The sequence below is a fragment of the Parus major genome, chromosome 1, assembly GCF_001522545.3.
Source record: "Parus major isolate Abel chromosome 1, Parus_major1.1, whole genome shotgun sequence".
Classification (NCBI taxonomy): Eukaryota; Metazoa; Chordata; class Aves; order Passeriformes; family Paridae; genus Parus; species Parus major.
The window spans coordinates 25701873-25713932 of record NC_031768.1 but is presented as its reverse complement, the minus strand read 5'-3'; the positions used below and the strand labels follow the sequence as shown (position 1 = coordinate 25713932).

Sequence of the window (12060 nt, the reverse complement as noted above, 5' to 3'; positions counted from 1 at the left end):
CCAGATTAGAATATGCCTGCCTTCTCAGTTCCTCAGACATTCAACTTTTTTAGGAAATGGAGAACAGACCAAACACAAGAGACCCAGTCAACGTGAGTATTATCCTAGTGAATAATGTTTAATCACAGGTGCACAAGAAAAAGGCAAGTCACTTACACTGTCCTAAAGAAACTTCTCTCATAACTCTTCTGACCACATCATCTCCTTCAATGTAAGTATCTTGAAAATTTGTTGTTTGGTCTCTTTCTCATGCCAGGCTTACTGAATTGTTTCTCAGTCTAAGTGGTCAAACTTTCCAGACATTCTCAACTCAGAAATTATGTATAACACAGAGGCTGAGATTATTTAATTTCTTCCAATACAAGATCAACAAAATCCTATAAATTCTACTAATCCCTACTTTTGAGCTCAACAATCATTTTCAACAGAAGCCCATGTAGGAGCAGATGTTGCAAAGACAGTAAGTTCCAAGTGGTTTCATTGCTATCAATGCAACAAACACATCCAACTTAAGCAGACATTACCATGCAGCCCTAGCATGTGTTCTGTTTTGCCTGCTGGCTAAACAGTCTGTTAATGCACACCAGAGCACTAATCAAAACATGTCCAGCCAACCACAGCTCACGGTTTCACAGGAGCCAGTAATCAGGGTACACGTGATGGAGCTAAAAAGGTTCAAAAGACTTCAGGAATGTGGGCAGGGTACTTACTGGGAAAGGAATAGGGGGACTAGGGTGGATGAAAGCACTACAGAGGTACAAAATAACTGTCTAGAAAGCCAAGCTATGTTCTTTGGGAACTATTTGTTTTAAATGCTTCCTCCACTGTCAACGCTAACTTTTTCCAAGTTTCTGTATATTCTATGTAATTTAAATAATTTGGCTCCCAATTGTGATGCTTTATGATTAAAATCAAACAGAAAGAAAGAAAAAAAAAGAACGTTACATAAAACTTCCACAACAAACAACCTCCAGTTTTCACTTTTAACACTTGTCATAATTTTACAGGAGGAAAAAGGATTGAAAACAAAATGATTCAAAGACATCATATTTGAAGCCCTCCTCTTGTAAAGGTTCAGGTTTGGGGATATCTTTTTTTTAAATACATTTGAGGTGTATTCTTTTAAAACTACTTTTAAAGATTTCAACAAATTAAAACAGTCATGAAGTAATTTGCACACTTACCTTGATACTATTTAATCCTGAGGGTCCTAGGAGTACTCCACAGATGATATATCCAAACATGGTTGGTAATCCTATTGTTGTGCACAGCCAGCCACACGGCAAAGACAACATTCCTATTGTCACAATATCCTAAATACATAAGATTTACAAAGGCATTAATATAAATTTGGGATGAAATTGAAGACTATTATCTTTCAAAAGATAAATAGAACTGTAAAATTAAATGTCGATTACTTCCTGTGAAAAGGAAACAAAACCTCTGTACATTAACCTCAGTGCTGTTGCAGGTATAAGCACATCAGTTTTTCAGATGAAGCAGAAGAGGTACTGACCTTAAATAACTGGGGGACTATAAATCAATTTATAGATATTTTAAATATATTATAGAAAACAGGCAAATTCCTGGGTGGAATGACACCTTGGATTAAAACAAGATGGTAAAACATAACTGCTTTAGGTTTTATAATTAAAACAAAAATCACAATCCAGTTATTCTATATGAAGTATGAATACAATCAAAATTCTATCATGTCTATGTATTTTCTAGTATCCCTTTTTTCATCACCAGACCAGGTAAATTCTCTCTACTGGCAATATGCAAGTGGCTTATTAAGCACAGCAGTAGCTTTAACACTTTGTAGTCTGAGAGAAGGGACAGTACCCCAAGGGTGCAACAAGAGAAACCAAATAAAAACAGAGAGGATTCAGGTGGCATCATGGTCAGTGTTGTGAAGGGAAACCTAAGAGTAGGGAACACATGGCTGAATCACCATAGATGGAGGAGTCATGAACACTGGGATAACTTCAGAGAGACAAATTCTGAAACTATACTCACTCCAACCAAGTAGAACCGACATGCAACTACTGGGACTAAATTTAAAAGCAAATGACAAAAATGTCTCTAAAATTATTACCTTTATGAAATGATGATCAGCACGAGGAATGGTTGAATCTCTGGGTTTAGTAAGGATATACTGATTGTTCTGAGAATCAATAAGCATACTAAGACCTAAGTCATCTTCTACTTCTCTTTTTGAAGCATTTCTTTTGGAGTTGGCTTCATCTTCTTCTACCCTTAAAACTGCTTCAAAGTTTACACCTCTTACCTTTAAGAAAACAAATAATCAAAGAAACAAAAAAGGGGAATCATTCAAGCATATCATAAAAAGGGAAAGACTATTTAGCTGTGCTTGAAGTTTCTACAGAACTTGTTGACACCAACTAAAAATAGTGCAGGTTTTTTCTCTAAAAATATGTCACTTTCTTTATCAAAACTTGATGTCTTTAAAAGTATCATTTTATTACCTTGAACAAAATCAATCAGAGATTACAAACTGATATTCAGTTCACAATAATCTGAACTAAAGACAGAATTCTAAATCAATAAAAGGTCACTATCCTGTAAATTTGAAGGAGAGATTATAAGAAATCTCTCTTTCTACCTAGTTATTTTCAGGATTTTATTTCTCAGAACTGCAGGTTGTAGTGCAGATTTTTTTTTTCACTTTTGCCTGCTACACTTCACTATTTGGCTATATTTTAAGAGAAGCTTGTGTATCTTTTTCAGAATATTGATTACTGTATTAAAGTTCTCTATTCCAAAATCCCACCGTTTAAGTTTAAAATTATGTTCCTCGCAATGATGGAGAAGCACACAGTTCTCCAGGCTGCACTTAATGATTGCCCTTCTCTGGCGGATGGAGCTCCAAGCAGAAGGGCAGGGAGCTGCCGGCAGGAGAAGGCTGCGCTGGCGTTGCGGCAGTGCCCAGGTGCAGAGGCGGCTCCGGCTCGGGCAGGGCCGCTCTTCCCGGCGGGACAGGAGAGGGCGCTCCCGCCGGCCCCGCCCGGCCCGGCCCGCCCGCTGCCAGGTGCGGCTGCCCCGGCACAGCCGCCAAATAAAACAGCTGCTTTCGCTTTCTCTCTATTCGAGCGCAGCTAAAAAAAAACAAAAAAACCCCAACCAAACAAAAACAAACAAAAACCACCACCAACAAAACCAAAAAATAACACACAGCTTGACGCTCTCTGCTACCGAGAAACTGTTTTTTGCCTCCTGAGCAGAACTCAAGGGCTATGCTCACCTCGGGAGTCAACCTGGAAATAACAAAAAACTCCCAAATCAACTGTAACCTGTGTTTATGCAAACAGGGCAAATTTATTTTGAGGATGGCAAAATGAAACACTAGAATAAAGTGACGTATTCCTGGCTCCAGAGACACATAGCCTTACCTGAAGGATACTGTCCCATCATGCAACATAAAAACAAATACCAGTGCAGGTAGGCCAAGGTACAACATAGAAGTCAGACATGGAAGAAAGTAACATTACCAACACATTTCACATCTTTCCTTTGAACAATATCTTTTTGCAGACTGTGAAAACCAACTGCAAGGATTCTTGCTCTCCCGTAACTTTCTCAGGAAAATTAAAAAGTGGAGACAACACTTAACATGGTGACTCCATATCCTGCCAAGTCCAACCATCATGGTCCCCACCACCGCAGAGATGTCATCCATATCCTGCCAAGTCCAACCATCATGGTCCCCACCACCGCAGAGATGTCATATCTCTCAGGGGCTGTACCACTGAGATGTACTGCACCTGTCCATGTCAAAGCGGCAGCTGCAGGGAGGACTTTCAAATCAAAACCACAGAAATCACTAGCAAAAATGAGCAATTACTCCTGTTTGCTCACTCTTTAACAATCACTAAAATCCTAACAACTATGTAACACAAGAGAAACACACAGTGTAAACACCAACTACAAATAAATGCACTCCAATGAAATGACTGAATCTAAAGCATCACTTACAGATTTGTTGTCATCAAAGGCATGCTCTTCTATTTCCTCTTCCAATCTATCAGCTGCCTTCCTGACATCTTCCAGAATTTCATCAAGCATCGACAAGCTTTTGTTTTGGTGCTGCATATTCTTAAGGGCTTCAACCTGGTGTTTTTCTGCTGCTAGGAGTTCAACATATTCCATTTCTTCCTGTTGAATTTTACAACACACAGATAAAGTCTTGTCAGGCCTCTGAGCAGAAAAAAATTTTACATAAATGTGTGCTTCTTTTGACACAAAACTTTTTAGCAGTGAAATAACAAAAGCAATATAGACATCATGAAGATATTTAAAAATTGCTTTTTCTTGTGCCAATTTTCATTGCATAAGTGGGCAAGAAAAACAACAACCAATCAAAATATCCACCAATTGCCTTTTATATTACATTAAACAATAGACCTGACCCAAGGTTATGATCCAGAAAATACAAAACACAAAAACACAAGAAAGGATTTACTTTGAGAAACTCTAGGAAACATTTCAGAGCCAAATAAAGGTCAGAACTTTGTGCTTTTGAAAGGAAGCATAATACCTTGAAAGCATAGCTATACTACCTACAACAAACAAACAAATTAGACATAAAGCACAATGAATCTTAACTTCATAAGCCCTTTTATAAACATAGGAAGAGGTCCGTTTATGGTTTTCAAAAATTACAGTAACTTTGGAAACGGGAAGAGAAAAAAAGCTGGGGAAGAGATGAGCAGCCAATCACTCTAGCCAAGCTTCCTGTTCATGTTTCCTAAAAAGCATTTTTCCTATCAGAATTAAAACATGTGACTTTTCCCCCTATTTCAGTTTGGGCCTCTTATCAACTTACACTGACAACTTCTGAAATTACTAGGTTTCTGAAGTAAAAAAAACTATTTTTTTACTTCAGAAAGAAGTAAAACAATAAGAGAAAATATGCTAATATGGTTTGATATGGTGTGAAAATATTTCAGTAAGTTCCCTGATAAAGTTATGATGTTTCATTTTTCTTTGGATGTTTCAGGTTTGAAAAGAGAACTAAAAAGCTTAATTTACTCACAACTGGCCTAACACTTTTTACATAGTTACCACGACAGTAACCAAACAGAATACTTTGTGTATTGACAGAGAACAACTTGATCCTTTGGGGAGAAAAAAAGATTCTTTACTTTCCAAGTCTCTATTCTGAGAATACTTGGATGAGAGAGACCCTTCTTCTGCTCTTTTAGAGAGCCAGTATTATTAAAAAGTGGGGAAAAAGGGAAAAAAAGAATGCAAGCAATCTATAGGTCTGATTGAATTCCCAGAAAATACAAGTTTCTGTCTCCAGATTCCCTGCCGCTCCCAGTTAGAAATCAGAGAACATAGGTCTCCCATAGGTTGTGTGTTTTATCTGCCTACCCTCCATAGATATCTTCAATAACCTGAGCTTATAAAATGGTACTAAACACCTATGCTTAAGTAACTGGAGTGTCTCCTCCTCCACACATTTGCAGATGGACATTTTTTCCCCTTGGAACCTACAAGAACATGCAAAAAATTTAATCAATTCCTTGATGCCAAGACAAAAATATGTTCAGTACAACCAGTAACTGTAACGAACCCTTTTAAAATCCTTACAGTCAGATGAATGCCTCTGATTGTGATGAAAACACAGTGCTGGTGTCTGTTGGTGTTTAGAACTATCATAGTTACACCCTCATGGTGAAAGTTACCCAGATCCCAAAATAACTGGAGCTGGGAAGAATCTAACTATTAATGTGTTTGGCTCAATGTCAACAACTGGTTCTTATGCAACACGTAAGTAGGAGACACAGTCACTCTCATACAGCCTCAAGGAAAAACATTTCCTATCTGTTGCTCTCTGCTAGCAGACGTTGCTTGAAAGATATAAAAAACAGCCCCCATATGAGCTGCAGATTCTCTGTTAATTCAGCAACAACTTAGAACACAAGATGAAATTGATAACAGTTAGATTGTTTCTCCTCAAAAATGGAAGAGGCTTTGGGTGCAAGGAGCCCATTTCAGTCCTTTCTGTTGGCCAAGACAAACAGGCTGAACAGAGCTAGACGCAAACCACATAAAAAATAATTCTCTAATTTCAAAGAAGTTAACTTTCCCTGAGTAGCAAGGTAGAAAAGCATTGAAAAAATCAGAGTTTAGCTGCACGTTCCTTCAATTAATGGAGATAAAGGGTTTTGTTGTCTATTAAAGCGGCATCTGTTTCCATCAAGAGACAAGTGTGACAGCAGTAGACTGGGACAACCACAGGCAGTGGTGTCCATAAAAAGCACAGGTTAACTCAAACAATCTGCTACATGCTATGCAGAAGTGCATCACAGTACAAACACTGTTCTGCAACTCAGGCTGGGACTGGAGACACTTGATCACAAGGTACATACCAAGCAACCTCTTAAGCAAAGTAATACAGATAAGGATTGTGCACTTAACAGGAGCACCTAAAAATGCATGAGCAAAATGAAGTAAGATTAAGTAAGACTTTGGGGCAATGCTGATTCAGAATGCAGTGTTGCTGTTCCTCTCTGCTATTTAATCAGAGATGACAAAAGCACATGCAGAAGAGGTTGCACCTTTGCCATACTTGTAATTTATTTTTTCCACCCATGTCTGATTAGAAGGCATCCAAGAAATTAGAAGCTAATTAAAAAGTAGGTAAGATGTCACTGCCTTTTCCTGAACTTCCAAATAGGATCCTGGAGCAAAAGAAGGCAGAAACCATCTTCAGTGCTTCTTTCTTACTTCCCCCTGCCCCACACTGTGAATGATTCCATTACATCTTTCCACAGCAGCAGAACCATCAAGAAATGCATCAGACACACATACATATCCCAGCACTAATGACTTCCAAGCACAGAAATAAAATTAAGGGAAGAGTCCAGCGCCCCCTACAGTTAACTGTATTTTCCATTCACTCACTGTTTAAAAAATAGATGTTCTATGTATATATGTACCAACAAAATAATCATTACAGTGAAAAATGAAACTGGGACAAAGTTGGACCTAAAGTGCGTCTTAGGAAGTAAGAACAAGTCCAAAACAAATGTATCCCATGCAATTTTCATATTTTTGGCATGCATTTTTCCATATCCTTTGCTTCCCTTTATACAATAATTATAAGGTTAGAACCACAAATACTGTTTAAATAATCACATGCATGGCATAAAAAGGAAGGTGCAAAAGATTGCTCACTCAAGTAAACATTTTGATATTACAAAAAAAGCCTGCACAATCCACTTCTGCAAAAGTAAACTTTCAACAGGACACACCCATAAAACACATCACTGTACACAAGGGCCTCCTTCTAGGAGCAGCAGTATTCTCAAGTTCAAGGATAAGTTAGTTCATTATTTTATAGTAACATTACTAAGAATTAGGTAAATGGGAAAGAAGGTTCTGGACAGCCTCACTGCTGCTATTTCACAGACTCTGAGTAAGAAAAAAGGTGGAAAATCAAGTGAAGCTCATGACAATTTCTATGACATTTCTATGCAGCAGAGGCTGCCACTACCATAAAGTATCAATATACAGGTCATATAAAGCAGTTCATTGGAATACATCTAGAACCAAATTACTCTCTATTCAAATTTGTTGTAATTCAGTCTTCATTTCCACTGCACAGAGTCACTCCATTCTGCTAAGTTTACATCCTAACTTCTTCTTCCATCAGCCTATCCTGGCACAATTCAATGAACACCTTTCCTGCACATAATTTCTGTCTTCACCTGTCAAGATCTGCAAATTTCTTATCACAATTGCCCTTCAGAGACTCTCACAATTCAAATGCTAAATGCCAACTACATTTTTGTTCCTTCTCTCACTCCCTTGCGCATGGGCAGCCTCTTCTTTTGGAAGACAGAAAACAAAGAAAATTCTTAATATATTCCTTCAGTAGTTGAGGGGTAGAGAAAGGAAAAGAACAATTTAAATACCAAATACATTAAATTACATTTTCTCTCAATGGAAGACTTTCAGTACACAATCTGAGCACTACCCAGTCCAGAAGACAGTGGCAGATTGTGCTCAACCTAATGGGACATGGGAACTCAAACTTTCCACGAAGTATTTGTGTTCAACTGTTACTCAGCTGTGTTTTTTCTTGGCATATTTTTCAGCTGACTCTTTCTTGGAAGCACTGCTTTTCAAACCTGCACTTCTTAGGCTAGGAGTGCAATAATGAGTCTAAAAATCTAGTCACCTACTGTTTAGCATTTTGATTTTACCCATATCTATACAAACATGGAAATGAAAGGCAGCAACTTGTTCTAACTGTGGACTTCAGCTGAGCAATTCTCATTTAAAATGGAAAAAAACAGATTTTTTTCAAACAGTATTTCATCATTTGATGGCATTATTTCCACTCAGCTAGTGCCACTGGCTTGTCAAGTGCAAGCATGCTATGTGCACTGATTCACTCTTCTTATTCCCCTCCCTTTAACATTATATTTGCCATAGGTCTTATGATTAAGCTTAATCATAAGCTTAATCATAAGATTAAGAACTGATAAGAACTATTGACTGCTAGTAAGCTTCAAGCTCTACACTACTTGTAAATTTACTAATGAGAACAAATACTTCATTAAACAGTAAATATTGCAAGTTTGATGTAGATACTTTTTTATTAAAACAGACTGAAAGTGTTCCATAATAAAGTTAACATCATAAGTAGGATATGAATCCTCTAGTAACAAACATGGGGAAACCAACCTTAATTGCAGCTTCTCTCAAGGCCTCCAGTCTCTGTCTACTGCTTTCTTTCATATTTACCACATCTTTGTAATCACCCTGTAGAGCTCTCTGGAGGCCATGGATTGCCTGAAATACTGAGTTTTCACTTTCATTTAGCTCCTTTTGGAAAATTTCGAAGGTGTGCACCTGAAAAAGTTTCTCTTCATCAGACAGTCCTGCATCCTTCTCAACTGCTCTTATGGCATTTTTTAGTTTGTTGAGAACAACATTCTTTTGGCGAAGAAGACCAGACAATTTTCTGCAGCTCTCCAACACCCACTGCTTCCTCTGAGTGATAACAGCTCCTTTCCCACGGTGCAGCTTTATTGCATGCTTCACTACATCTTCACGTTCTGCAGGGTTTGCTAAGGGGCCACAAGGCAGCGAAACCAACGTCCACAGGGAAATAAATCCAGTCGCCTTCATTCTTCACTGTATATTGTTCTTGGGAGAAACTGATAATCCACAGCTGCTCAAAGCTTTCTGCTACATGGTTTCTCCATCTCCAGTACGCACACCAGGCTGCAAGACAGTACCAATCAGTTATCAAAGATGGTAATGTTGGGCCATTAGATCAAACAAACGTAGAAAATAAATCCAAGACTGCCTCCTGCACCACAAGCTTTAATGGAATACATATAGTCTTCTTCACCCAACATTTATGAAAACCAAGGAATAGTCTGAGGTTACTGATAGATTATTTTCCCCTTGACTATTTCCTAGATAACATCTTGTTTTAAAAGCAGTGAGTGGAAAGCTTGGTCACTTCACATGGTACTCATCTGCACTTCTCACATGAAAGAAAAGCCTTTAAAAATACCAGGCCATGATGTCATAGGCTGCATTTCAACCCAGCACTAGAACTCATTATTCTTAGCTATATGTAAATCTCCTGTCTCTTCTCAAGCCTATCCTAAAACATTGTACCATAATCATTTGTTATTTATAAAGTCTCAGAAGAATTAACAAACTCAACGACACACATTCAACAAAACAGAATAATAAAAAACTTATCTGAATCAGATTACATTATAAATCATAACTGTGGAAGAAAGAACAGCAAAACTTCTTGGACTTCTGAGTGCTACTAGTTTGGATCAAAGACCTCCTTCACCTGAAAGGCTGCAGGCCTAGAGGTACTTTGCTTCAAAACCTAATTAGGGATGTTCAAGATTTTAAAGTAAATTTTAAAAACACTAAATCAATTAATTCATAGGTTCATTTCTCAGCAACTACTTGAAGATCTATACTTAAACTGCTGTATTTAATTTTAACACCAAACAGGATAGAATTTAAAAGCTAATTTCCTCCACTCAGAACCTAGAAGGAACTACTGACATTATTGCACAAAGTATCTATATTTTCTTTTAAAAAAATCCAAACAAAAACTCTCAAAAAAAAAACCCTTATACCACAAAGTTACACATAAGAATATACAAAATTCTGTACATGGCATTCTAAAAACTCACATCTCACAGAACACGTTAATAGATCATCAAAACAGCAGGCATTTCCCTAAAAATTTAGTTACAGTGTTGATCATTGGGCCAGCAGCCTTAATCAGGAACCAACACATGGACAGCCATCTGGAAGCAGTCTGCCTAAGAGAGAATCTTCCTACAAGGCAGTAGCAGTCACAATCCCAGATATCCAAGACAGACATCAATACATAGAATGAGCTCTGAACAGCCTGGTCTAGTAGTAGACGTCCCTGGCCACAGCAGAGGGGTTGGAGCCATTGGTCATTACAATCTCTTCCAACCCAGGCCATTCTGTGATTCCATGGCAAGGAAATATGGCAAGCATAGTCATGCACTACCTTCATTTTTTAAATGCCCTCCCATCTCTGTTTCAGAGAAAAATGAGAAAATCTGTCCTTGGGTTGGTTTATTTCTTTTTTCAATGCATGAAATGCAAGCCAAAGTATTTAGTTACCAATAGTTGACTGTGGATTAGGGTTTAACAACACAAAGAGCTAAAATACTTAAAATTTAGAACTGAAAGTGCAATCAAAGTAGCAAAAGCACATCACATCAGTCTAATGTCTATAAAACAATAAAATAAAAAAAATCAGTCTAATGTCAATAAAATAATAAAGTAAAAACATTTCACAACTTTGATAAAGCTGTGGGGCTTACTACTTTAAGGAATCGGGAAAATAACAATCTCCACCACCTGGAAAAGTTCTAGAGTGAAATTAAAGGAAATACTTCTTCATATATATATAATGCTCTTCCTGTTTAGTAGGCTTGGGGCAGGGATTTTGCTAAGTATGTATTACAACCTATTTCTGCAAGAAAGAGGAAGAAGAAAACATCCATTGTATATTCAAGGTGAATAGAAAAGTACTGCATGTCTTATATGGTACACCAAACCACATAACTAAACTTTGAGCAGAGATTTACACCAGCTAAGTTCACTCACTGTTGGGCCATGCAAACTTCGCACTGTTGTTCACACATGGGACAGTTTTGTTTCAGGGCTTTTTACTTGGCTAGCAAAAACTGTTTAGAGGAGCGACACCTGGGGCAGTGCTCAAAAGCTCTTAAAGGAATAACGATCTCACGTAGCAAAATAAATGATGTGATGCTGAGCGCAAAAAAACCCCAAACCCCCTCCCCAGAAAAATAAAAAAACCCCAAACAAACAAAAACCACCAAAAAATCACTCCTCTCCATTCGCAGCCAGTAAGTATCAAATCGGAGGGAACTACTGTTGTTTGGAGTCCTTATTTAAGTAGCATTTACTTCCTGCTGGATGGCAGCTCATCTTCCCCCTTTTTCCTTCTGAACACGACACTGTAGCACCAGATTTCATCAGGCTCATAATACCGGACCCTGCCTCCAGACCCCTCTTGCGAGTCCTTCCACATCTGTGGGTTCTCCAGTCGCCCCCTTTCCCAATCCCACTCCTCCCCGGGAGCCGCAGGGCAGCCGGGCCGTGCCCGCCCGGCACCTCCGCCCCGGTGCGGTCCCACCTGAGCGCCATGGCAGCTCCCGTCCGCTCCCTGCGGCAGGCCGGGCGGACGGCGGGGCACAAGCGGACAACAGAAGGAGGTAAGTGGAGCGCGGGGGCCACCGGCCCGGCTCCCCCTCCCTCATGGCGGCGGAGTGACGGGGGAAAAGAGGCGGCCGCCCCGCCCGGCGCTCTCGGCAGCGACGCTCACCTGAGAGACGGAGGCAGGCCCGCAGCGGCGGGAAGGGAAGGGCGAGATCGCAGGGCAGCGAGCAGGGGTGTAAGTGGGCGGCGGCCCCTGGCCGAGGGCACGGAGCAGCCCCGTCCTTGCGGCCGCCCCTCGCCCCGCGCCGGTGCCCGAGC

The 12060-nt window shown here is 39.4% G+C and overlaps 1 protein-coding gene across 18 annotated transcripts in view; it reads right to left on the bottom strand.

Annotated features, from left to right (window-relative positions):
• Positions 1–12054, bottom strand: part of TMCO3 (transmembrane and coiled-coil domains 3) — a 35294-nt gene extending 23240 nt beyond the window's left edge. For 17 of the 18 annotated variants that reach the window (XR_004496534.1, XR_004496532.1, XR_004496535.1 and 14 more), the window contains exons 1-5: positions 11909–12054; positions 8722–9264; positions 3997–4218; positions 2099–2290; positions 1185–1313 (exon numbers count right to left, since the gene is read on the bottom strand). Coding sequence is in view for 3 of the 18 variants with exons in the window: in XM_033513086.1 (XP_033368977.1) it covers positions 1185–1313; positions 2099–2290; positions 3997–4218; positions 8722–9168 (990 nt within the window). In the remaining 15 variants the exon portion in view is untranslated. The remainder of the gene's footprint in view (positions 1–1184; positions 1314–2098; positions 2291–3996; positions 4219–8721; positions 9265–11908) is intronic. The other variant, XM_015620515.2, reaches the window with a different exon arrangement.
• Between the last annotated feature and the right edge of the window lie 6 nt (positions 12055–12060).